The sequence below is a fragment of the Candidozyma pseudohaemuli genome (assembly GCF_003013735.1).
Source record: "Candidozyma pseudohaemuli strain B12108 chromosome Unknown scaffold00001, whole genome shotgun sequence".
Lineage (NCBI taxonomy): Eukaryota > Fungi > Ascomycota > Pichiomycetes > Serinales > Metschnikowiaceae > Candidozyma > Candidozyma pseudohaemuli.
Genome location: NW_020194435.1, coordinates 2,733,323 through 2,758,317, shown reverse-complemented (window position 1 = coordinate 2,758,317; position 24,995 = coordinate 2,733,323). Strand labels below are relative to the sequence as shown.

Sequence of the window (24,995 nt, the reverse complement as noted above, 5' to 3'; positions counted from 1 at the left end):
CGTATTCCACTACTTGTACTCTCTGCAGTGCACACCAGATTTGACAGTAACTAACCGCACACAACCACAAAACAGTGATCCTGCCACACCGCTTGTGTACTACGGCGCCACATAGAGACATTGCGATCTAAGCATAGAAGCAGCCCTGTTTGTCCTGTTATTTCATTGAAATTGCTCAACGCCTATATTTGTGGCGGCATACAACTACAAACCCATCTCAAGATCATAGACATCAAGATATACATTCGAATCCCAGCATAAGACACTATTCATGGACAATCCTTTCAACTCAAGGGATTCACCTGCCCCTGGGGGCTCGAGGGATTCCAATTCAAACCCATTGGAGACACCCAGATCCCCTTCAAGGTCGACCAGAAGTCTCTCACCACCTAAACCAGGAGATCAGTATGGGGCTTTTCCTTCGACGTCTCCCAGACGTCGCTATAATGGACGCACATTGTTCAGCGATCGATACATACCGAACAGAACTGGTATAGACCTCCAGGCAGCGTTCAGTTTGAGTAACCAGGAGGTTATGCCAGATCTTCGGGCTTCTCGGAGTTCTGGAGCTGGAAACATTCAATCAGGTTCAGCTGAGGAGCGTGATACCAATGAAATTGAAATGAGAAAAGAAGAGGAGGCCAATCGGTCGTTTTCCAGTGTTCTCAAGGCTGAGCTTTTTGGAGACCATGTTCCAATGGCTACGGCAGATCTCTCACGAAACAGATTGGGGCAAGACAAGAACGATTCTTCCACAAACTTAAGATCATCTAATCATGCATCAACTACAATGTCTTCCGCTGGCGGAAACTCATCCTCGGGTCGTACCACTCCCCCTAGAACTACAGGATCTGGTGTTGCATCTACTCCTCGTCTGAGCGCAAACATGTTCACATACCAGCTGCCGAGTAAACAGCGCCCAATCTCGCGGGATCTCCAGCTGGAGCTCTTTTCATTATCTCCTGTTCGGTCTGAATCTCAGAAATTCCTTCTCAGTCCCCAAAAGAAGCCAAGAAACATTTCAAAAGTTCCGTACCGTGTCCTAGATGCTCCCGAACTTTCAGATGACTTTTATTTAAATTTGGTGGACTGGGGCTCGCAAGACGTACTTGCCGTCGGTCTCGGTGACTCTGTCTACCTCTGGGACGGTCTGACACAATCTGTTGAAAGACTTTGTGTTTTGGATCAAAAAGATAAAGTTACCTCCCTCAGCTGGATTGGGTCTGGTACTCATCTAGCTGTTGGAACGCTGAAGGGTCTTGTCGAGATTTGGGATGCTACGAAAACCAGATGTGTGCGTACCATGACGGGCCATAAACTACGAGTCAGTGCTTTGGCATGGAACGAACACATCTTGTCCAGTGGTTCACGAGACAGAACAATTTATAACAGAGATGTGAGAATCCTGGACCATTACGTGAACTGCTTCGAGCACCACAAACAAGAGGTTTGCGGACTCAAATGGAACGTTGAGGAGAACAAGCTTGCCAGTGGTGGTAACGATAACAATCTTTTCATCTGGGATGCACTTAACACCAAGCCTTTGCATCAATTCACCGAGCACAACGCCGCAGTCAAGGCAATTGCATGGTCACCACACCAACGAGGCATCTTAGCATCTGGAGGCGGAACTGCTGATAAGACTATTAAGGTATGGAACACTCTCACTGGTAACAGGATAAACAATGTTGAAACCGGCTCCCAAGTGTGCAATTTGATCTGGTCCAAAAACTCAAATGAACTTGTCCTGACTCACGGGTACTCGCGGAATCAGATCATCGTGTGGAAATATCTGTCAATGCAGCAGATTGCGCAGCTTACAGGTCATACCTACAGAGTATTATATTTATCGATATCCCCAGATGGAGAAACCATTGTGACCGGGGCGGGTGATGAGACACTCCGGTTTTGGAATGTTTTTGAAAAAAACAGGAACAACGAGCCCCCCACATCGGTGCTTTTAGATGCATTTCTGCGGTTACGATGAGCATTAACTTGCAGTACCCCAACGTCTTTCAATCGTGGAGAGCATATCGGAGTTCTCCAAAAAATTTACCCCACCAAGCCCAAAAAAACATGAATGCCGTATAATAAAAAGTTTGAACCTCCAACGGCAATTGGCGCCGAATCACCGTTTTCGCACCAGGGCTACAAAGGGTAACTACGAAGCGTCGAGATAGGCCTCCGCGATACGGTGCCGCGCATGAATTACTCAGACAGTGCTGTATAAAGATTGACATACTCGCTCTTCCGTCCCACCACATTTTTTACCGATTGCAGACGAAATGACGAAGCCACAAGCCAAGGATCTCTCTCATTTGTTGTCGGAGGAAGCTAAGTCCAGAAAGAACTCTCCTTTGAAAGGAGCTTTCAAGTATTTCAACCAACCCGGGATGACTTTCTTGGGTGGTGGATTACCGCTTTCCGACTACTTCCCATTCAACAGAATGGAGTTGGACGCCCCAAGCGCCCCATTCCCCAATGGAATTGGTGCCCAGGCTACCGATGAGGACAAGACTGTCATTGAAGTTTACAAAGACAAGACGAAAAACGACCCCAAGACCAAGGATGTCGAGTTGTCCAGATCATTGCAGTACGGTTTCACCGAGGGTGCCCCAGAGCTTCTCAACTTCTTGAAGGAGCACACTGAGACCATTCACAAGGTGCCATACGATGGCTGGTCTGTGATCTCGAGTATCGGTAATACCCAGTCCTGGGACGCTGTCTTGAGAACTTTCGTTACCCGTGGTGATGCCATCTTGGTTGAAGAGCACACCTTCCCCTCCGCATTGGAAACCGCTCATGCTCAGGGAGTTACCACTGTCCCTGTTGCTATGGATAGTGAGGGTCTCCTTCCAGAAGCCTTGGAGAAAACCTTGGACCAATGGGTCGGTCCTAAGCCTAAGTTATTGTACACCATCTGTACTGGTCAGAACCCCACCGGTTCTTGTTTGAGTGCTGAGAGAAGAAGAGCTATCTACAAGCTTGCTCAGAAGCACGACTTCATCGTCATTGAGGATGAGCCATACTACTTCTTGCAGATGGAGCCTTACACCGAGAACTTGGAAGAGAGATCCAAGAAGCATGTTCATGACCATGACGAGTTTGTGAAGGCCTTGGTGCCTTCCTTCCTCTCGATGGATGTCGAGGGTCGTGTTATCAGATTGGACTCGGTTTCCAAGACCATCGCGCCAGGTACTAGATTTGGCTGGATCGTCGGACAGGAGAAGTTGTTGGAGAGATTTGTCAGATTGCACGAAGTGTCCATTCAATGCCCATCCGGTTTCGCTCAATCTGCGTTAAACGGTTTGTTCCAGAGATGGGGTCAAAAGGGCTACTTGGACTGGTTGATTGGTTTGAGAGCCGAGTACACCCACAAGAGAGATGTCGCCATTGACTCTTTGCACAAGTACTTCCCTAAGGAGGTCGTGCAGATCTTGCCTCCTGTGGCTGGTATGTTCTTCGTTGTCCAAATTGATGCAAGCAAGCACCCCAAGTACAAGGAGTTTGGTGAGAGCGCATTGAGAGTTGAGGAGTCAATTTATAGAAAGGGTTTGGAGAAGGGAACCTTAATCATTCCTGGCTCGTGGTTCAAGGCTGACGGCCAGACCAACCCTCCACAACCCCCTACTCCAAAGGATCCTGCTCTCGAGAAGTTCATTTTCTTCAGAGGTACCTACGCCGCTGTGCCATTAGACGAATTGGAGTTTGGTTTGAAGAAGTTCGGAGGCGCTGTTCACGAGGAATTTGGTTTGTAACTTTAAAAGTAGCACTCAGTTTGAAGCATTGTAGTCGCAGTAGTATTTCGCAGCCAGTACACACAGAACTCAACTCCAACTACTAATGCACATCATAAAGCTACCGTGGCTAGGCCATCGAGGTATGTTACTATTTCTTTAAATAACTAACTCATCTAACAACAGCCGAAAATAAGTTTATAGAATGCTACGCCACAAGCATCAATCCCAATGGCACAAGACTCGCTACAGGAGGTTTGGACGGAAACGTCAAGATATGGGATACCAAACTGATCCTACGATACAAGGATTACCAACCTGAAGAAGGAGAGAACGATGTTTTGAAGGACAAGATGGACATTGACGAGCAGCCACATGAGCTAAAACGACCTGTTGCTTCTATGTCTAGACACAACGGAGCGGTAACGTGTGTGAAATTCTCACCAGACGGGAAGTTTCTAGCCTCAGGCTCTGATGACAAGATTGTTCTTATCTGGGAAAAAGACGAGGAGCAGGCAAATCGACCAAAACAGTTTGGTGAAACTGAGGCTGACCTAGAGCACTGGATGGTGAGAAAGAGACTAGTGGCCCACGACAATGATGTTCAGGATATCTGCTGGTCGCCAGATGGATCGTTGTTGATCACTGTGGGTTTGGATCGTTCGATCATTATCTGGAGCGGAACGACTTTTGAAAGAATCAAGCGTTACGACATACACCAGTCCATGGTGAAGGGTATAGTGTTCGACCCAGCTAACAAGTTCTTTGCAACGGCTTCGGACGATAGAACTGTCAGGATCTTCCGCTATTCAAGAAAACTCAATGATACATCGATGAACAATTACGAGTTCCAAGTTGAGCATATCGTCATGGACCCATTCAAGAAGTCACCTCTTACCTCGTACTTCAGAAGGATGTCTTGGTCCCCAGATGGACAGCACATTGCAGTTCCAAACGCCACGAATGGCCCTGTCAGTGCCGTCGTTATCATCAACAGAGGCAATTGGGCCACTGATGTGTCTTTGATTGGACATGAGGCACCTTGTGAGGTCTGTTCCTTCTCTCCTCGTCTTTTCCGTCAGGACAGTACCAAATCAGACCAGTACATGACAATTCTTGCCACAGGTGGTCAAGACAGGACACTAGCAGTGTGGAGTACTGGCAGGACGAAACCCTTGGTGGTAGCAGAGGAAGTGGTGGAGAATGCAATCACCGATATTTGTTGGGGTCCCGACGGACAGTCGCTATTCCTCACTTCGCTAGATGGCTCGGTCACATGTGTCATTTTTGATGACAAGGAGCTCGGTGAAATTGTCGCTGAAGACGTAAATGACTCCCAATTACTACGCTACGGTGGAGATAGAGAATCGACTGTGTTTGCTGAAAGCGCACAGCAACTTGAGCTCGAAGAGCTTGCGGCTAAACAGGAATCAGCAGTACCTGCTCGTCCAACGACACCAAAGCTAGAACCAAAGGTGAAGACTGAGGATGACTTCACCACTGCCCCCTCCACTCCCCATAAGCCCAAGGAAGAACCACAGGCTACCAAGAAGATCAGCAGTCGAACACAAAGTGTCAAGATCACCAAAGACGGAAAGAAACGAGTTGCCCCTATGCTTATATCGTCAGCTGCGGCCCCGAAGACGAGCAGTTCCTTTTCGCAACCATCAGTTAAATCCGCCAGAAAGTTTGACATCAGCAACAAGGTCTCACAGACTCCTTATCACCTACCACGACTTGGTGTCCAAACAAGCGTCCATGGACTTCGACAGCGTGATAGTGCCCATGGAGATGATGCGCTGAAGGCGAATGAGGACCAAGACAACGATAATGAAGACATTGGAATGGACGACCCTAACGCAACTCACAGCTCATACAATGGAGGAACATTCAGAAAGAAAATGAAACGCTACAGAAGGTGGCTCATGAAGCACAAATACCCCACGCCATTCAAGTTCGTTTCCGATTTACCTAATGTTCTTTTCAGAAACGCAGATATGATGAACCATGAGCTAAGCAGTCTCATCCAGAAAAAGGATGTCGTCAACTCTCAAGAAATTATCAACCCTTCATCGATTGAAGCTGTTGACGAAAACATCATGTTTCAAGTTGTCGTGAAGTCGGTTCAATATTTGCATAAAACTCCAAAGTATTTGGAAAGAGTCTCCAACGGCGATAGTGACGAGCTTATCTCGTCTATAGTTGAGGTGAGAAACGGCTCTGCTTGGCCAGAGGATGATGCCTCGTTAAACGCCGATTACGCTCAGCGGTTGGACTTTCAAGATCCAACGCAAGTTATTGTCACCAACAACGAGAAAAGTGAAACCAGGGACTACATTGTCTACTTTCCTTTTAGGATCCAACAGGTTGTGCCTATTTTGTTCGATGACAGTCTATTTTACTATGTGTTGATTTCGTTCGATGGAGCCATACAAATAGTCTATGCCGACTCGGGCAGTTATTTAACACCCCAACTTGAAATCGGCAGCAATATTGTTTTTGCGAAACAGAGCGGACGGTACCTTCTCGTTTTGACGAGTTCTGGTCTTCTATATGTCTGGGAATTCTTTGGCACAAGTTACCAGAATATTAAGGGCTCGTTGAAAGGTGTTTCAATTGCCGCTGTTATAAACAGTGAGACAGTTCTACCCAAGATCGATCCTGATTCTACCAAAAAGGGGGTGAACCCATCGGTGGTGGTGGAGGTTGTGAGGTCTGTTGATGTTGATCCAGACACCGGAGCTCCATACATCACCTTACAGAATGCCAACTCTGTCTACACATACAACAGTGATATGATGGTCTGGCTCAAGGCCGTGGAACCATGGTACTACCTTGCTTTGCAAGAAGCTGATTTACAAGTTGGGTCACCACTTTTGCAACTGCTCCTCACGAAAACGTATACCTCCAACCTCGAACAGATAGAGAGAGGCAAGAGAAGCAGGTATACGTTCAATGAACAGAACAAGGAGCTTGAGGAGAACATGAAGCTGCGATTCAATGAGCAAGTGGAGCTTGTATGATCTACAGGGACCAGTATAGTACAATGCTTTGGCTGTTGAGCCTGCTGTGCAGCAGGGAATGATTATATAATACAATGCAGCGGCTACTCGGCCTTGACTGGAGAGTCCTCTTTGGGGTCTTGTTTGACTGGCGCATCAACCAGGGGCAGAAGGTAGAACAGCACAATCAGGGCGACTGAGCCCAAGACAGAGTTGACAGCCATCATCCAGATGGTCAAGCCAACACCACCGATCGTGACAAAAGGCAAGGCCAAAACCCACTCCACGTAGTATGGGAACACGCCTGGTGGGAAATAGAACAAGATGGCTTTGCGATACCACACCCTGGAAAACCAGACGGGTGCAGCTGTCAGTAGTGATATAAGTACACCTATGGCTTTGGTGAACTTGAGCTTCTCAGCAGAAACAGCGTCAGTCAAATTAGAAACTTCGCCGTTGAGCTTGTCGAACTGACGATTGAGTTTTGTCCACTTGGCGTACTCGTCCTGAGCACTAACAGCTTTCCTCTGTTTGTTGATCTCCACCAATTCGGCCCTTCTCTTGGAGAGCTCCAAGAACTGGGCATGGCCAGCCTTACTGGCTATGGACGTGTACAAATTCCAGGCGGCATTTTCTATGTTTGCCTTGCCAACGGACTTCACGATGGTCTTCAAAAGAAGCGCAACAAATACAAATAGGAGAATGCTCAGCGGCTTAAGGTCTAGCATGATGTGGTTGGGCAAGCACTCTCACTCACTCGGAGGGCTTTAACAAGAGGGTGGATTGGTCACGTGCCGCCCGCGAGCACACAATTTTTATCTCCCTCCCCATCAAAGACAGCTGCCGCAAAGAGCCCCCCAACATTCCATACAATATGTCCAGCGACCCCGAGGACGACTACGTTCCGTGGATCCAGCAGTTCTGCGAGGCATTCGGCCACGACTACTTTGTGCCTGTGACCCAGGATTTCATAGAAGACGACTTCAACTTGACTGGGCTATCACTGCAAGTGCCATACTACCGAGAAGCCTTATACACCATTTTGGACTATCAGGTAGAGACTGCCGAGGACAACGGCGGTGGCGGCTCGGGCTCCCTGAACGGGAAGGGCAAGAATGACTTGCCCAACAAGGCATTACTATCACACTCAGCCGAGCTTTTGTATGGTCTCATACACGCACGCTACATCGTTTCAAAGGGCGGCATGACTGCCATGGCCAGCAAGTTCGAGCGTTCCGAATTCGGCATTTGTCCTCGTTACTACTGTGACGGCATGCATCTTATTCCCGTCGGTGCCACCGACATACCGGGTCAGGAGACCGTCAGGTTGTACTGTCCCTGCTGCAACGACATCTACTTGCCACTGAGCCTGCGCTACTTGAATATAGACGGGGCCTATTTCGGCACAACTTTCCCCGGCTTGCTTGTCAAGATGTTCCCAGAAATCGAAAACCAATGCAAGCTTCGGATCAATAAGGTCAACCAAGACAACTTTGGCTTGCGCTTGTTTGGCTTCCGAATCCATGAGTCCAGCGCCAGCGGGCCTCGCATGAAATGGTTACGGCAGTTTCCCGTGGGGCCTGAAGAAAAGAAGGAGTTTGACGATTGTGAACTCACCATACCGGCTGTGGTTGACAGCGACTACGAGATTACCGCTTCCGAGGACCTCCAGGGCGAGGCCGATCTTGACGACGACAGAACGATGGCCAGCGAGGGCATGTAGGGCTGGCAGCAATGCCGTCAATGTCTGGCGAAGTTTCCGGCTTCCCGGGCTACTGTACTATATATCAACATAAACCAGAGGCTCGTTGACCCGACCTCACGTACGGTGACTTTCAGGGCACCATGCCCTTTCGAAGTAGCTTCATGACTACTGGGTCTGTGGTCAGAGCTTTCTGGTCTCTGATGAGGGTGCTAGCGACGATAGAGCACAATAGAATAGGGTTTAAAGATATACATTACGACATGAGCATAGGCTTTGTATGTTTTGAAGTATTTAGAAATTCTCTGTAGTATTATTGTGCTTATTAATCGTATATTAGCACGGCGCTGAATAAGTTTTATTTCATTAATGAGTCAAGTGGACAGGCTTGCCGGGCTCCCATTCCTTGATGCCATTGGCAATATTCATCCAGTACTTTAATCTAATTGTCTCGATCAAGATGTCATTCCATGGCACAGGCTCGGTTTTGAACAAACGTTCCAATTTCTCTTCGCTTTCTTCTACCCTTTCGTCATTCTCCACAGCCAAAGACTCCAAGTCACCCTCATTCGCAGCCATCTCGAGCGATTCGTGAGCATCTAGCACTGTCATTAGTAGCATTTTATAGTCCAAAGTGTACTCGGACGAGGACTGCTGAAACTTCGCAATTAGGTCTTTTGATGTCTCGTCTTGTGTGATGTCAAGCTTCTCAGGGTGCTGGATTTTGATAAGGTAGGCTGCCCTAGTGTATGGATTCTTGATCGTCGAGTAGGCCCTATTTAAAAGTGCAGAAATCTGGTTGTCACTTTTTGCCTCTTCGCCTTCACCATTCAGGAGTGATGCTGAACCCATCACAATGTCCGGATGGTTCTGGCTCTGAAGACCCCTGTGTTCTCTTCTTAGCAGTCTGTCATTGATAATGAAGGAGTCCTTGGGAGGGCCACCTTGAGGAAATGTTTTTGGATAAAGCTCGAAATAGCTTTTGACGTGAGCTGCATAGCTCCTTCTTGCCGATTTTAAGAGCCCTTGGGCAGCATTGTGCCGAATTGAGCGCCACATGGTAGAGAAGCAGTTGCTCTTAGTCAGATCTGCTCGGACTTTGTGGGGCCTATTGATGATTTACGTACAGGTCAGAGACGATTTGGCTAGAACGATGAAGGCCTTGATTGAGGAAAAAAATCACAATAATTAGGCTTGGATAGCGATAAGATTGACTTGAATTACTATCTAGTATCAGGTGATGCTGTGGTCGGTCGTGGACTCGAAAAGTTGGAGTTGAGGTAATCATTGGTGGCTAGAACACAATTGATAAGTCAGATGAAGTTATGGATAGCTATTTTTCAATAAGGAGGAGATACTTTCAAGGCACGTCATACTAATGGTATGCTTGATCAAAAAGACATCGATAGAATGATAGGCAAATCAATAATGAGCTTGAAGGAAATGGCTGCGAAAAGTAACTCCATATGGTTTTAATTGAGTACCACATGGAATCCTTGAGCAAAAACATATCTTCTCAAAAGGTTTATTGTTTCCATTAGAGATCCAAATGATTGAGTGACTCCCATCATGGAAATACTGAAAACTTGTGTATGTCGTTCGACCTTCGGCGAGCTTCTTCAAACTCCGGGTTGAGCGACCAAAACAGGAAGGAAATAAGATCCACCGAGTCAAGGATTGCAACTTCCTTTCTTAATCCAAAAACTTGCTTTGTGTGACCGTTTTTCCTACAACCGTTGAAAGTTTCCTCATTACAACTACAGAGTTGGTGGTGCCTCGTAGGTGCACTCTATAAGCACGGACTAAGGTAATACAACTTAAAAAATCTCAAAAGAGAAACAGACATTATGTTAACGCTGTTCCGACTTACTCAAAACTTTGAACAAATTCTCAATTTTTTTTTTCTTTGACGCTGTAACTTACTAAACTAGTAACATTTGCACCCATTACCTGGGCCCACCGCGCCTGAGGTGACGGTTCACACACGACCGTGTGTTGTCCTCTCACAAACGACGAGTTTTTTTCAGATCACATATTGAAGGAAACAAATCAACAAACAGGAACAATTGTCCACACGCCATCGCTCCTTCCTTGTTCATTTGTTGGTTTGTTTCGTTGTTTGCTTTCGTCTCGTCATCCATTTTTTTATTTTATCCCAACGCGTTTCGTTGTCTTTTAGTACCCAAAGTCACTTGAATAACATTGCAACACACAGATGGAGTTTGATGAACAAGAAGAGCTTAACGGTGTCCGTTTCGCCTGGAACACGTTTCCGTCCACAAAAGCAGAACTGGCCAAGATAGTTGTACCAACGGGTGTCTTGTACACGCCTTTAAAATATAGACCAGGCATGATGGTGGTTGGCCACGATCCAATCCTCTGTCACCTGCCAAGTTGTCGAGCAGTTTTGAACCCATACTGTACCATTGATCCTTCCGGCTTCTGGATTTGTCCGCTTTGTGGTACCCGTTCCCCGTTGCCTCCAAGCTATCATGGCATGACTCAGGAAAACTTGCCAGAGGAGTTGAAGGGCACCTCCTCCACCATGGAATACGTCACATCCAAGCCAGTGCAGCATCCTCCAATTTTCTTGTTCGTGGTGGACTTGTGTCAGGATGAGGACAACTTAAGGGCATTGAAGGAAACGTTAGTGATATCGCTTTCATACCTTCCTCCAAATGCTTTAGTGGGCTTAATAACATACGGCTCCATTGTCCAGGTCTACGACTTGGGCGCAAGCACCGTCAACAAGTCTTACATTTTCCGTGGAGACAAGGATTACACAGAGAAGCAGGTGGCTGATATGTTGAATAAGCCTGTGATTGCTCAGCCAGGTCAGATAGGTATTCAAAGCTCCTTGCAAAGATTCTTCTTGCCAATTGAGGACATTGAGCATCAGTTGACTTCTCTTCTTGAGAACTTGACCCCAGACCCTTGGCCTGTTGCTCATGGTGACAGAGCCAATCGCGCTACCGGTTCTGCTATCAACGTGGCTGCCAACTTGCTTGGTAGTACCTTCTCTGGTTTCGGCGCAAGAATCTTCTTGTTTTCCGCTGGCTCTTGTACGCTCAACCCAGGTATGATTGTTGGTCCCAAATTGAAGGAGGCTATCAGATCTCACTCCGACATCGACAAGGAGAACGCTAAGCATTATAAGAAGGCCGTGAAGTTCTACGAGAGCATCGCCGCCAGAGCAGTGAAGCATGGCCACACAATTGATTTGTTTGGTGGATGCTTGGACCAGGTCGGCTTCTTGGAAATGAAGTCCATGTGCTCAAATACTGGTGGTGTGTTGTTGTTGTCTGATGCCTTCACAACCTCTATTTTCAAGCAATCTTTCTTGAAACTTTTCAGCAAGGATGACCATGACTTCTTGCTCATGGGTTTCAATGGCACCCTTGATATCAAGTGCTCCAGAGAATTGAAGGTCAGTGGGTTGATCGGCCATGCATCTTCATCTAAGGTCAAATCTCCAAATGTTTCTGAAAACGAAGTGGGTATTGGAGGCTCTTCAAAATTCAAAATGTGCTCACTCACTCCACAAAGCACGCAAGCCATATTTTTCGACGTTGTCAACAACCTGCCATTGCCACCAAACGCACAATCATACATTCAATTCATCACGCACTATCAGCATGCCTCTGGCACCTACAGAATTAGAGTCACAACTGTCTCTAATATTCTAACGGGCGATGAGCAGACTTTGACGCAGTCCTTTGACCAAGAAGCGGCTGCAGTCTTGATGGCAAGAATCACCTTGTTCAAGTCAGAACAAGATGATGGCGCAGATGTCTTGAGATGGATCGACAGAATGTTGATCAAATTGTGTCAAAAGTTCGCAGATTACAGAAAAGATGTTGAAGCCTCCTTCAGATTGCATCCACAATTCAGTTTCTTCCCACAGTTCGTGTTTTACTTGAGACGTTCTCAGTTCTTGCAAGTCTTCAACAACTCGCCCGATGAGACTGCGTTCTATAGACACGTTCTTTTGACGGAAGACTGCGCTAACTCCTTGCTTATGATTCAGCCAACCTTGACCGCATTTGCGCTCGATTTAGAAGCCCCAGAGCCAGTGTTGTTGGACTCCGTTTCCATCAAGGATGACAGAATCTTGCTCTTAGACACTTTTTTCCACATCTTGATATTCCACGGCAAAACCATTGCCAACTGGCGCAAGGCTGGTTACCAAGACCAGGAAGAATACTCGGACTTCAAAGCCTTATTGGATGAGCCTAAGCTAGAAGCAGGTGAGTTGTTGGTTGACCGTTTCCCATTGCCCAGATTTATTGATACCGAGGAAGGCGGTTCGCAGGCCAGATTCTTGTACTCCAAGTTGAACCCTAGTACTTCTTACAACTCCGAGGAATTTGCGCCTGGTGCCGTTGTCTTGACTGATGACGTTTCTTTGCAGGTGTTTATGTCGCACTTGCAGAAGTTGGTGGTCTCTGGATCCAACTAACTTTTCTCGAGAAACATTTCCTCATGAATAGTCATAAAATTGCCACAGGATAAAAAAAAGTGGTATCTTGAAGTAGGAATAAAATATTAATGCTCCGACTTTTAATCGTAATGTAGATTTTGCCAGACCTGCACTTACAAGTTGATATCAATACTGTCTCGCATCCTACTTACAATTCATCAACCTTCATGTCCGGTCCAGAACAGCTAAGTGCTGGTATGTTACTCCTAATACTTAGTGTTTTTTGTATATTTTCTAACAAACAGATGAGATTGCCCTTTATGACAGACAGATCCGTCTTTGGGGAACAGATACACAACTTCGATTGAGATCCGCCAGAGTCTTGGTGGTGAACTTAGGTGGTATCGGCTCAGAAACAGTGAAAAATTTGGTTCTTGGTGGTCTCAATACCATAGAAATACTTGATGGCTCTGTTGTTAAAGAAGAAGACTTTGCGGCCCAGTTCTTCTTACCTAACGACGACAGCATAGTTGGTCAACAAAAGCTTCCTTTGGTCTTGCCAAAGATTCAGGAGCTTAATCCTAGAGTCAATCTACTGATAAACACCACGAACCCCAAGGATGTTCCCCTCGACTACTACAAAAACTTTGACTTGGTCGTGGCTACTGAGTTGACAAAGCCACAGTTGTTTGCGATTAATCAAATCACTAGAGAGCACAGAATCCCATTATACGTGGCTGGCGAACATGGAATGTTTGGCTACATATTCTCTGATCTCATTGAACATACTTCAACGAAAGAAAGCCCAATTGGAAACCAAGCAAAAGTGGCTGGTACCAAGATAAATGGCGTCAAAGAAATCGTCAATGTCGAGTGGAAGAATAACGACGAGACTGAAATTGTCACTACTCGCGATACATTCTCGCCCTTGCAGCAAATATTTGACTCCAAGAGGCTCTCTCTTCAACTCAACAGGAGACAACTCAAAAGGCTCTCAGGTGCATTGCCTCTTGTTCTTTCACTTTTTGACATAGAACGTCCATCTAATGTCGAAGATGATGTCGACAGAAAGCTCTTGCTAGATCAGGGAAACACCGTTTGTGAAAGCTTAGGTATTTCTCAGGAAGTGCTCAGTGACGAGTACCTAGATCTCTTCAGCAGACAAGCGTTCACTGAGTTCTCCCCTGTGGCTGCTATAATAGGAGGGTTCCTCGCACAAGACATAATCCAGTTCTTTGGTAAAAAGGACAGTCCCATCAATAACTGTTTGATTTTCGATGCCATTAGATCTGAGGCGCCTATATACTATTTGTAATATTAACGATTATTGGGAGTAAGACCCCTGCCCTTGCGGCTTTTTAGATGCGAAGTATCTTTCAAAAACTTCAAAGATTTCACTAGTTTTGTCTTGAGCAATGTGTTCTCTTCCTTGGCTCCATCAATTCCACTCTTGCTGTCTAGTCTTCTCTTCTTGAAAGTATCGTTCTCTTCCTCTTCAGATTGACGAGCTGACTCGATTTGCGTCCCAAGTTCGGCAATCTTTTCACGAACAGCGGACACTTGCTCCTCCGATTGCTTGATGGAGGTTTCACAATTCTCGATCTCCTTCTTCGTGTAGCTCAATTCATCATTCTTCGTCTGTACCTTGAGTGCTTTTTCTTTCACTTCATTTTGCAACTCCCAGATCTTGAGCTGATTCTCCACAAAAGTCTTCTTGATGTCATTATTTGTCACATTTTCAGACTCGCTAAACTTCTTTAGCTTCTCTTTGTCTTGTTCGATCTCCATCTTCAAAATCTCCATTTCCTCTTGTCTCTTAAGAAGCTTCTTCTCATTGACCTGAATTCTTTGCTCAACATGATCGACATCGGAAACAATGCTGGTGAGGGATTTCTTCATGTCATCAATTCTTCTGCCAATCTTGCTCTGACGCTCATCCTTATTATACTCAATATAACAGTGATATTCTTCCTCAATCTTAGCTAAGTCGAGATATCCAGCGTTCAATTCCAAGATAAGTTTGTGGGTAAGAATGGTGCGATCTTTTCCTCTCCTCTTGGAAACCGCCTCGTGATTGTGAATGCCACTGAGGATGTTGTAATCATTTTTTAATGGGTTGGTGACATAGTCCAGCTGAAGTCTTTTTGTCTGATAATAGCTTTTACATTTCGCAGATGCCTCAATTGCAGCCTCATTGGAGTCGTAAGGCGTGTAGTGGTACACAACCTCTGTGAGCAATGATCTCTCAACGTCAGTAGGGGAGAATCTCGGAATTTGGGGCAACTCGGGTAGAGGCCATGAAGGAAATGAGCGAATGTCACGACGGAAGACGTGATCAAAGAATGTATGTGACAAGTATGTGAGGCTTTGGTTGTAAATGGGGAAGATGTCCGGTTGAAGATTGCCAATTCGGTCCCTCAAGCAAACAATCGACGAAATGAGCTTGTACAAGTATGAAGACTCGCCCTCGATACCTCTGTAGTGAAGCAAACAATGTTCGATGGAATAGATTGGTATGAGTCTGACCATCAGACATTCCTCGCCTCGGCGCTTTTGCTGCCTGAGGTTCTTGAAGAACTGTGTCAGTGTATCGACATGGCCGTCCATGACAATGATGCAGTCGAACTTCACATTTTCCAACTCGGCCTCGTTTCTCGTGAGCTGGCCGTCTTGCGGAATCATATGGATGGTGAGTGGAGGAGCTGCCTTTGCATTATTCTTATTATTCTTGGTATTCTCCCTCTTTATGCTGTTTCCCACGTATCTCTGAACGACCTTTGATCCTCGACAGCCAAGTATGAGCGCCTCTAGCAAATCCATCTCTCTAACGTTATTGTTCATCACCATTCCCACGTGTTTGGGAAGAGGCGAGACCTTGTTGGACACAATGACATTTATAAGGTCTTTAATGACATTGAACTTTCCGCTTGTCTCGGCCAATTTGGCGGGGAGATCTCTCATTGAGAGGTTCTTGGGCATGTAGTGCTGGATAAGAAGGTATGGGTGGGTAGCCACAAGCATACAGTTTTCGACGCATATTTGCAACGACTTTATAATGAGCTCCGTCGTGTCGTTTGTCTCGCAGTATTTCAAAATATCCGAGTAATGTAATGAGACAATCTGGTCGGTGAGCTCTTTCTGGAACTCGAACATGGGAGTGGGCAAATTGTACTCGCCTGATTTGTTGATCTCGTCTAAGTGCAAGTCGACAATCGGAGGCTCGGGTACACTATCCAATATACTGTGCAAGTCCATTTTTCGTTGTTCTCCAGTTTAGCGTGTAGTGTTGAAGTAGTAACTGCAACCGTTTTTTTCGCACATATTGCGATAAGCGAACCCGGCATGCACCACAGCTTCTGTTGAGTTATGGTCGGCTGGTACCAATGTTTGTAGAAAAATTTAATGTTTGATTTACTGTAAACGTGCAAAGTAAATGTTTTCTCTGGAAAAGCCATGTGATATTGCAGTTTGTGTGCTAATAGTTGTACTCTTCATGCCTTGTTGTAAGAGGGTCCAGTAGACGCACCCTATATCTGGGGTGGTCGACACAACCAACTGAAGCATTTCAATACTCTCACCTACATCAAATCAAACTCAACTAATCCCACAAATTAACCCATTATATTTTAGACCATGTCTTGACCGTTCTGTCCCAGCCACAGCTCACTATGTACAGCCCATCTTTTCCAATGTCACAGCTCATGACCTTGTCGTTGTGACCCTTCAATGTCCGCACGTTGATCCAGTTATCTGCGGACCATAATTTAACGGTTCCATCGTAGGAGCTCGTAGCAAGAAAGGTTCCAGAGGGGCTCAATTTTGATGGATGCTCCTCATTTTCATCAGTAACTTGCGATACTAAAGAACTATCTTGGCCTTTGAAGAACCTGACCTCGCTGACAAGTTTGGTATGTGCTGGTATCAGAAAGAGCTCTATTCTGTCGTTGGCGTTGCTAAGCTTACGCAAGTCCCATATTTTTGTAGAGCAGTCACCGCTTGCTGATGCCAAGTGGTGACCATTTGGCGACCAATCCATGGAATATATCCCTTGAATGTGACCTTCTAGAGTGGCAATGGACCTACCAGAACGCAAGTCCCAAATTCTTCCCACACCATCGAGGTCTCCAGTTGCAAATAAACTGCCATCTGGATGCATAGCGCAACCAAAAACCTCTTTAGAGTGGCCCTCCTGCTCTAGAAGCTCTTGCTCCTTGTTTATATCCCAAAGCTTCCATGTCTGGTCGAAGGAGGTGTTGGCAAGGTATTTTCCGCTGGGATGGAAAGCAAGTTTTGGAATTCTGCCCTCGCTCGCTTCACGAAACCTAGTCTGTGGTTTGAGGTTTTCGTCGTCGATGTATTTCCAGATGTTGATCGATCCCTCCTGACCTCCTGTGGCGATCAACGAAGTATCCGTAGGATGCCAATCCATCGCACCAACCTTTTCTGAGTGGTAGCCATGACCCAGCTTGCCCACCTGACGAAGATTGAGCTCTTCATCTTTTTGGAAGAAATAGACGTTTCCATCCCAAGAGCCGCATGCAACAACTGTGTTATCATTATTCACCCTCACCGATGAGATTGCACGAGTGTTACCTTTGATAACATTCGTTCCGTTCAACTCGTACTCTCCAAGACTTTTATTTATGTGACGGCGATGCTTCAATGTTTTGAATGAGTCGTAGCTCTTGGCCTCCTCCTTTTGTCGGTTCACTCTAGCAATTGCAAGACTCACTGACGATCGTAGTATGCTCTTCCGGACCTCTTCTAGTTCCTCAGTGCCTGGTGTGTAAAATTCTTCCTCGTCATCTTCTTCCATACTTGAATCGCTGTGTTCCACTTCAGCAAATTCAAAATTTGTATGAGGTCTTTCTTCAAGAAGCCTTTGTAGACGGATCCGTCTTTCTGGAGGCCCTTCTCCAAAGAGAGTAATAGGTTCTCCGAGCTTTCGTAGCTCAACTTTGACCTCTGAGTCTATAGTAGGAACGTCTAGAGATGAAATTTGGGATCCATTGTTTCTGGGATCATTGACGACCGGAATCGACATGAGGGTGTAGTTGATGCTTATAGCTGGGACAGAAGCGCTTTAGTATGAGGTCATGTGACTCCGAAACAAAATTGGCTTACGAACAGCAAATCTGATGGAATTTAGTGAAAAAAAGGATATTTATATAACAAGACTATAGCTTCCTAAAAAATCAACTTTTTACGGTGAGTCGTGCCAGCACTTTGTGCGTTTCTTCGCCTTCGCCATATTAACCTTTGGCTGCGAAAAATGTCTCAGTGGTTACCAGTGACAATTCTCTCGGCAAACTGGCCAAAGTTTTCGGTGTCGTTGACCATTTCGTCCAAGTCAGGCTGGCAGAATACCGCCAAAGTGTTTCTCGCAATATGGGGGATGCTCGTGCCCTGGACATAATGGGGCACTGCCTTGAAGAAACCCTTGGAGATCTCCTGGAGTGCCAGCCCACTCTGGAAAGCAAGACAGTCTTTGGGAATGTTCACCTTCGTAACATCTCCGTGTCTGTTTCTTATGTACAAGCCTGCCTCGGCGTCGGGCAGCTTAGGCAAGGCCTTGCCATCACCACTGGACTCATCCAAGAAGAGCGCTGATGTTAGGCCTGTGAGACAGGAATGGTCAAGGTGCTCACCACACCAGTCGTCGGAATTGGCTTTTTTCTCACCTGTGTTGGGGAAGTAGTGGAGAAGACGGGCCTTGGTGCAGGTGGAGTCCTTGATGATACGCTGCAAGAAATTGCGTTCGTACTTTTCGTCGTGTTTGCTAATGTAGCTGTCGCAGTTATTTGCAACCTTCGCAGCCGTGCTGATGATAAGGTTGATCAACTGCTTCGCGTCTGCTTTGAATGTTTCCAAACCCTGGAGCTTCTCGGAAGGCCAGACGTTGGGCAGAACGTACGTTTTGAAGTCGCTGAATTTCTCCACAAGCTGTGGTTCAGGTCCCTCGAGCTTATCGTCCTTGTAGAACGCACAGTTCACGTAGTACGAGCCCTTGTTGAAGTCAGGTTCCCCCGTGGTGCTCAACACCTCTTTGCCACAGGACCAGCCCGTGAGCCACATGGACTCAGGCAGCTCAAGCTTCTTGAGCTCCTCCTCAGGTAAGGTAGCTAGCTTGGAGATGCTCTCGAGCACCTTCGATCTCAATTGAAGAAAGTGGTCTGGCAAGTTTTTCACGATGATGATGCCGAGGGAGTCGGGCCCAAATGCCTTATCAAGCGTCGCAAAGTCGAGCCCATTGCTGAGCTCCTCGAGTGTAACGGAAACTGCTTCTGTCATGGTGGTGGAAAATCGCAGAGCAGAACCCCATATTTATATTACTTGTGCAGTGCCTTCTCTGGCATGCACCAGATGTTCCAAAGCCAGTAATTTCTCGTACCAGCTAATCCGCGTCCCGACTTGGCATAAGCCCTGAATTGTTTCGTAATCTCGAATTTCCGTTTTCTTGGATTTCTGGTACTTCTCGGAGTTGCTTCTGTGGGGCCGAGCGGAAATCTTCATTGCAGCGCTGCGAAACAAAGACCCCGCGAAATTCTTAAATGCCACCTTAATGAGCTGGCCGTTTTGCTTATTTTCCTTGAAATATCGCTTGAGATGTACCGAAATGTCGCTGAAATCTTCTTGATCCTTGCATTCTCCCAAAAGCTCGTCCACCTGTTTTTGTGTGATGTTCAAGTTTTGTTCTTGAAGCTGGCTATAGATCATGGCTGCAAACTGCGACTTCTTGGCTTGGTGCAGCTGAGACCCTGCAGCATTAGCAACAATAAGACAAGACCGATGCGGCGATTTTACGGAAACGTATGTCCTGACATATCGAAGGAATTCGTTTAAGGTAAGCGACATGAGAAATGCCTTGTCGATGGGCTCCTCACATTCGGTACCCCCAAAGCGGTAGGTGCTATTGATGATCTGATCAACTTGACTCCAGTGAGTCATAAACTCACGATTCTCGGGTTTATCACCAGATCCTTGCAGCGGTTGTAGAGACATGAATAGCCCGGAAGGTGTCTTCATATGGTTGGAGTATTGCGTCAAGGTCTGGAGGAATGGTTCGAGTATTTCCTCTCGAAAGTCTCTCTCTGTGTACCCCTCTAATCGGCTCTCGAGAAGGCCTAAATATCTCTCGATCTCATCCGAAAGCTTTTGACAGTCATGTTCCCCACTTGGAATGGTTATGTGTATTCCGAAGGTACGACGAAGAAACTTTGTGCCGGTGAAGACGTTGTAAGCTAGTCTCCTATTGGTGCGGAGTTCGTCTAGGGCAGTATATGAAAGTAAGTGCTCGAAAAGCTTGGCCCAAGAGTACAATTCGTTATCGCTTCGATCACCAATTTGAAGAAAATATAAGACGGTATTTGCAGTATCATCTTCATCTCCTTTTAGGGGAAATGAAATATTGTGTCCACTGGGTATTTTATAGCTCAACCTGCTAGAGCCTTTGTTAAGATGCTCGTCTGTGGTTTTTCCGTTGTAGAAGATGGCTGACTCTGGAAGGTAAAAGCACTCATGGTCAGTGAAGTCTCCGTCCAATAGAAGTTGGCTATAGGGAGCAGCTTTCAACAACCCCTCAGAAATTATTGCGAGATCTGTCTCATCAAGTAGCTCCAATGCATCTAACTTCTCCTCAGGAAGAGTGAGCCCCTCTTCAAGAATAAGGTAGGTTGCGGAAAAGACTTTTCGAATACCAGATGCCTGAAGAGTTTCCTCGATTCTCTTTCTTGATCTCACCCTGGCTTTCTTGAATTTTTGGTAGTCACTCGCATAAGAACCTTCTCCAAGCTGTCTTAGCCGTGACAAAACTGCTTGAAACACGAAAATAGCACTCTCTTTTGCTCCATTGACTGATAGTAAGATAGACGGAATACCGTTTACGTTGGCAAATATACCCCAAAAGGTCCCCACTAACTCGTAATGGTACAAGCCGTATTTGAGCTCCTCCCCAATTAATTCCGTAAGAACTTCGATCCCCACAAGATTCTTTGCTGTACTTTCGAGTTCTCTGAAAACAATGTGTAAAGTAATGCGAGAGGTTTCAACATCTGGCCCTTCGTTGTTGACACTCCATATTTCCGAGGAGCTGTCAAATTTGATAAGTGAAGGCTCGGAAGCAGCAGTCTCCAAACCTCTTATATAGCCAACTTCGGACTGCTGTGTCATCCTTCGGTCGCTAATCAGCTCTTTTAGAGGTTTGGGAATACATGGAAGCTCCAAATTCAAGCTGAGATCTGGATTTATGAAGGTGACCATCTCACTGTTGAGAACTTTCGTGAATTCATATTGAAAATAATTATCCACGGCGGTCACATAGGAGGCCTGGTCTAGCGTGAAAAGACTCAATGGTGATAGATCCTCGTGAGCCACAACGACTCTCAAGTTCTCCTCTGTAAAGCACTGGATTGCAGCCTTTTGAATGTCATTTACCACCTTGATACTGGAACCTCCATCAGTCCAGTCTGCGTATCCTCGAATCAAGTCTGAATAAGCTATCCCGCCTTTCTCAAGCCTCTCGGCATAATCGCATATCTCGTCAACGAATGTTGTTGCAGTCTCACGATTCATAAAACATTTATCCTCCACTGAGCTGTAGTCTTCAATCACAGACGCAAGTTCTCTAGGAGAACTTCTCACGATGATGTAATTGATATAATAGTGGAGAGTATCTACAACCTGCGGAAGATTCCTCAATCCAGTGGGGGTAACATCGATGTCGACAAGCAAGAGATCGTCCTTGAAAATTGTGTTTTGTACCAATACCATAACACCAGTAGCCCATTGGCGTTTTCGTTTCAAGTATTCACATAAGGATTTTTCAGACTCGTCCCCCAAAATATTACAAAGGATGTTACCGATGCGACGGTAGTTCGGTAGGTCCACAATCGTTTGTAATGGGTAACATAATCTCACCCTGGACGTATTGGCTACTTTGAGGAGCACTGTCTTGATATCAGGCTGAAGAATTGGGGTGTCCAAATACCCGTAGAGCTGTGGGCTGAAATATATGTCGTGATCTGACGTAAATGACTGTCCGGATAATCTAACATGGTCAAGCGAAGATTTGGGAATATCCGAGAAATGAGCGACAACTAGTTTCTTGAGGTGGTTGAGTGACTGGGGACCTTTCATGACAAGAGCCATTTTGCGTGCAAGATAAAACCTCTGAAAGTAAGCTCGGAGGTATCTCTGCAACCTTTTTGGACTGATCTGACTAAGTGTTGCCTTATTACCGGTGCCAAATCGGTGAAACACATGATTGGGAGAAGCAAGTGAGCGCAATGCATGAAATAGTATTTTGTCGGTGTTGTTGGTGTTTCCTTTGTGCTCCTCATCAACGGCTCTTATCTCTCCTTTGATGAACCTCTCCTTGAACAAAGGGCACTTGAAGAAAGAAGAAAATATCTCGAGGACGCTGTCAATGATGAAAACCCTCTCGTCTCTCATTTTGGCAAAGGAGGAGACTTCAAAATGATAGCAAGTCTGTTCCATCGTGGTATATGCATTGGTGAACCCGCCTGCGGAAGACACAATCTGATCAAGCTGATTAGGCATGGGACAAGTCTTGGTGCCTAGGAAGAGCATATGTTCACACAAATGAGCTAGACCTAAAGCATCGTCTGGATCATTGCAAGAACCGCTTCCAACAACCATTGATGTTGAGAAAAGCTCGCTGCTTCTGTCACTTATAAGTAGTGCTCTGAGGCCATTGGGAAGCTCGATAAGCTGATAAGACCTGTTGCTATGTGACAATGGGAGATGAAAATCAACATCAATGTTCTTGACATCTAACGTTGATCCACTCATTTTGAATTAAATGAAAGTGACAGTTGTTGTGTATTATTTTGGCATCTCGTCGGGTGCAAAATACCCGATTGAGCTCTCGCAATGGGGGATGTTTCAGATTCTGCAAGTCTGAAACAGTGACTATGAAGCCGCGAGGGCAGAAATGTTTGAATAGAGATTATTCATGATCTATAATGAACAGGTTTATTGTGTCAGTCTTTCATTTGGAGTGGCCTTATCTCGGCCTGGTCGTTGTGTTGGAGAAGCCAAGTCACTCGCAGATAATAAAGTGATACATTTGTTGTGGCGACAAGTGGAGCTTCTCTCAAATCTGTTAAGGCATGCTACCAGGATCATTAGCACCCCTGACAAATTCCGCCGCTTGGACTCCGAAAGGACCCCCTAGGTACAGCAGCAATAGCCACTAGAGTCCTGAGTGATTCTGCACCATGGGCAAATCGGTGGCAGTTCAATTCCATAAGGTCAGCTTTCTCGTCCATTTATGATGTCATTCCATTTGAAGTCTTACTTAAAAGAAACTTCTGTGCTTCCGACATTACCGAGTGAGAGGTGCACCTTGAAGAGTATTCAGAGATGACGACTCCTTCATCGCATACGATTAAACCAACAATCATTATCTCTATGTTTTTCGATCAAGATCTCTAAATAACTTCAATCAGCCCTAAAAGTTCTTTTTTTAAACACACGTCAGTACCATAGGGTGCAAAGGTGAATATTCATCTATAAGGTTTTCGTGTGAGAAAATTCACTTCGTGGTCAAGACCATCTAGACTAACGTAATCAATTCTACAGAAAGCTTGCTTTCGAGATTCACAGCTCTTGTCGTTGAATTTTAAATCGTTGTTTTGCTCATTCCCAATATTTCCGAGAACACGCCCCGCGGTTGAGAAAATAAAAACACAAACAAATACGCCGCAAATAAACACAAAAATTGTAAATCTTAAGTATAACGAAAAAAGGTGATAAACGAGCATTCAGTGTACGTTTTCCTACTGAGCTTGTCGAAGAAAGAGAGGCCCCGGAATTTCACCGTGGTAAATTCTTCAATGGCATTGGCCCAGCCAACAACATCACGTTATCGCCCAGTCAGATTTCGCAGCCAGCGCCCCATGTTACCCAACAGAGAAGCCCCTGCATCTAACCGGTCATGATGTTCCGTGCGTCGGCGTCGAAGCTGACACTAATCCCCCTCCCAAGATCAAATTTAAATTATGACTTATAATTTCGAAATCTATCAAGTTTGTTCCATATTCGAAGAAACTTCCAATGTGCGAAAAAGAAATGTCTACCGGCAGACAGTGACGCACGGAGCAGGCTATCATGGGGAGCGACTGGCGGGCCGGGGGCTAGGTGCAGTACCTCCTGTTGCGCAAGTCAAGCTCCACCAAAAGAAACGTTTTCTTCCATCTGTCACTCATCCATATAAAAAGCTCTACCCCACATACTTTCCAACACCTGCAAACGAACATCAAACCTCAAGACATCACCAACGCATCCCCTAGACTTTGCTAAACCTTTGATACACCTTAGCTACCAAACTTTTATGTTCATACTTTAAAATCCGGTGGCCATGTCGAACCCATACATGTTCAACTACCAACAATACTCGCCTCAAATGAGCAACTCCCAAATGAATACATCCCCAACTTTCGCCAACTTGCTGTATCACGGCGGACTGGGCAACTCGACCACTAGCTCCTTGTCGTCGTCGTCCTCCTCCCTGGTCACTTCAAACTACTCCTTGCACAACTCCCGCTTGAGATACTATCTTTCCAAGTCTTTTGATGCCGAAGATGACATGGAGTTCTGCCCGGACATTCCCGAGTCGTTTAACTCGAACCACATCAAGAAGTTCAATCCTTACACTGCTAGTGTCTTCGCACCAACTGCCCACGTTGGTGAGGCGCCAGCTCTGCCTGGAGCCCTGGAGTCACCTAGAACAAACACTCCAAGAATCAGAAAGCCCGTTGAAATAGTCAACCCCCACACCAAGGTGCGGATTGGCTCTCCAGCATCCCACAAGTAGAGCTGGCAGCGGCATTATGCGTTACGTTATTCATCGACCCGACTCCCAGTCGGGTCTCTGTCATTTTAGACCGTTTTTTGGGGCTGGCCTCCTGTGAGCGTATGGGTCATTCCGCACGATCTGTTGTATATTACAAAGACGGTATTCATGTTAGAATTGCGTAGTTCTTATCTGTAAAATAGTGACATGACTTGACACCTCTTTCTTATCGAAATGCCCATTCTTGACGAAAACTGCATCAAGCGCTTATCGCCCAAAATAGCCCAGGTCGGCTAAATCATTATCAGTTGTGCATCGC

At 45.9% G+C, this 24,995-nt stretch overlaps 11 protein-coding genes across 11 annotated transcripts; 5 read left to right on the top strand and 6 right to left on the bottom strand.

The window, feature by feature from the left end:
• Positions 1-535: 535 nt before the first annotated feature.
• HIR1 (Hir1p) lies at positions 536-6,760 on the top strand (the record flags this gene model as incomplete). Its single annotated transcript, XM_024856656.1, has 3 exons — positions 536-1,823; positions 2,302-3,750; positions 3,924-6,760. The coding sequence occupies 3 exons, from the start codon at positions 536-538 to the stop codon at positions 6,758-6,760; spliced, it is 5,574 nt and encodes a 1,857-aa protein (XP_024716255.1).
• Positions 6,761-6,843: 83 nt separating this feature from the next.
• Positions 6,844-7,467, bottom strand: C7M61_001240 (GET complex subunit; the record flags this gene model as incomplete). Its single annotated transcript, XM_024856655.1, has 1 exon — positions 6,844-7,467. One exon carries the CDS (start codon positions 7,465-7,467, stop codon positions 6,844-6,846), a length of 624 nt encoding a protein of 207 aa, XP_024716254.1.
• Positions 7,468-7,613: 146 nt separating this feature from the next.
• Positions 7,614-8,462, top strand: CKB1 (casein kinase 2 regulatory subunit; the record flags this gene model as incomplete). The annotated part of the gene is made up of 1 exon (XM_024856654.1): positions 7,614-8,462. One exon carries the CDS (start codon positions 7,614-7,616, stop codon positions 8,460-8,462), a length of 849 nt encoding a protein of 282 aa, XP_024716253.1.
• A 345-nt stretch (positions 8,463-8,807) lies between these two features.
• Positions 8,808-9,500, bottom strand: C7M61_001238 (J-type chaperone; the record flags this gene model as incomplete). Its single annotated transcript, XM_024856653.1, has 1 exon — positions 8,808-9,500. One exon carries the CDS (start codon positions 9,498-9,500, stop codon positions 8,808-8,810), a length of 693 nt encoding a protein of 230 aa, XP_024716252.1.
• A 1,156-nt stretch (positions 9,501-10,656) lies between these two features.
• Positions 10,657-12,900, top strand: SEC23 (GTPase-activating protein; the record flags this gene model as incomplete). Its single annotated transcript, XM_024856652.1, has 1 exon — positions 10,657-12,900. One exon carries the CDS (start codon positions 10,657-10,659, stop codon positions 12,898-12,900), a length of 2,244 nt encoding a protein of 747 aa, XP_024716251.1.
• A 188-nt stretch (positions 12,901-13,088) lies between these two features.
• On the top strand, positions 13,089-14,132 carry C7M61_001236 (E1 ubiquitin-activating protein; the record flags this gene model as incomplete). Its single annotated transcript, XM_024856651.1, has 3 exons — positions 13,089-13,116; positions 13,167-14,067; positions 14,093-14,132. 3 exons carry the CDS (start codon positions 13,089-13,091, stop codon positions 14,130-14,132), a joined length of 969 nt encoding a protein of 322 aa, XP_024716250.1.
• A 46-nt stretch (positions 14,133-14,178) lies between these two features.
• Positions 14,179-16,116, bottom strand: C7M61_001235 (uncharacterized protein; the record flags this gene model as incomplete). Its single annotated transcript, XM_024856650.1, has 1 exon — positions 14,179-16,116. The coding sequence occupies one exon, from the start codon at positions 16,114-16,116 to the stop codon at positions 14,179-14,181; it is 1,938 nt and encodes a 645-aa protein (XP_024716249.1).
• A 364-nt stretch (positions 16,117-16,480) lies between these two features.
• C7M61_001234 (U4/U6-U5 snRNP complex subunit) lies at positions 16,481-17,905 on the bottom strand (the record flags this gene model as incomplete). The annotated part of the gene is made up of 1 exon (XM_024856649.1): positions 16,481-17,905. The coding sequence occupies one exon, from the start codon at positions 17,903-17,905 to the stop codon at positions 16,481-16,483; it is 1,425 nt and encodes a 474-aa protein (XP_024716248.1).
• Positions 17,906-18,138: 233 nt separating this feature from the next.
• C7M61_001233 (uncharacterized protein) lies at positions 18,139-19,152 on the bottom strand (the record flags this gene model as incomplete). Its single annotated transcript, XM_024856648.1, has 1 exon — positions 18,139-19,152. One exon carries the CDS (start codon positions 19,150-19,152, stop codon positions 18,139-18,141), a length of 1,014 nt encoding a protein of 337 aa, XP_024716247.1.
• Positions 19,153-19,190: 38 nt separating this feature from the next.
• AXL1 (Axl1p) lies at positions 19,191-22,671 on the bottom strand (the record flags this gene model as incomplete). Its single annotated transcript, XM_024856647.1, has 2 exons — positions 19,191-19,284; positions 19,334-22,671. The coding sequence occupies 2 exons, from the start codon at positions 22,669-22,671 to the stop codon at positions 19,191-19,193; spliced, it is 3,432 nt and encodes a 1,143-aa protein (XP_024716246.1).
• A 1,570-nt stretch (positions 22,672-24,241) lies between these two features.
• C7M61_001231 (uncharacterized protein) lies at positions 24,242-24,697 on the top strand (the record flags this gene model as incomplete). The annotated part of the gene is made up of 1 exon (XM_024856646.1): positions 24,242-24,697. One exon carries the CDS (start codon positions 24,242-24,244, stop codon positions 24,695-24,697), a length of 456 nt encoding a protein of 151 aa, XP_024716245.1.
• Positions 24,698-24,995: the final 298 nt, after the last annotated feature.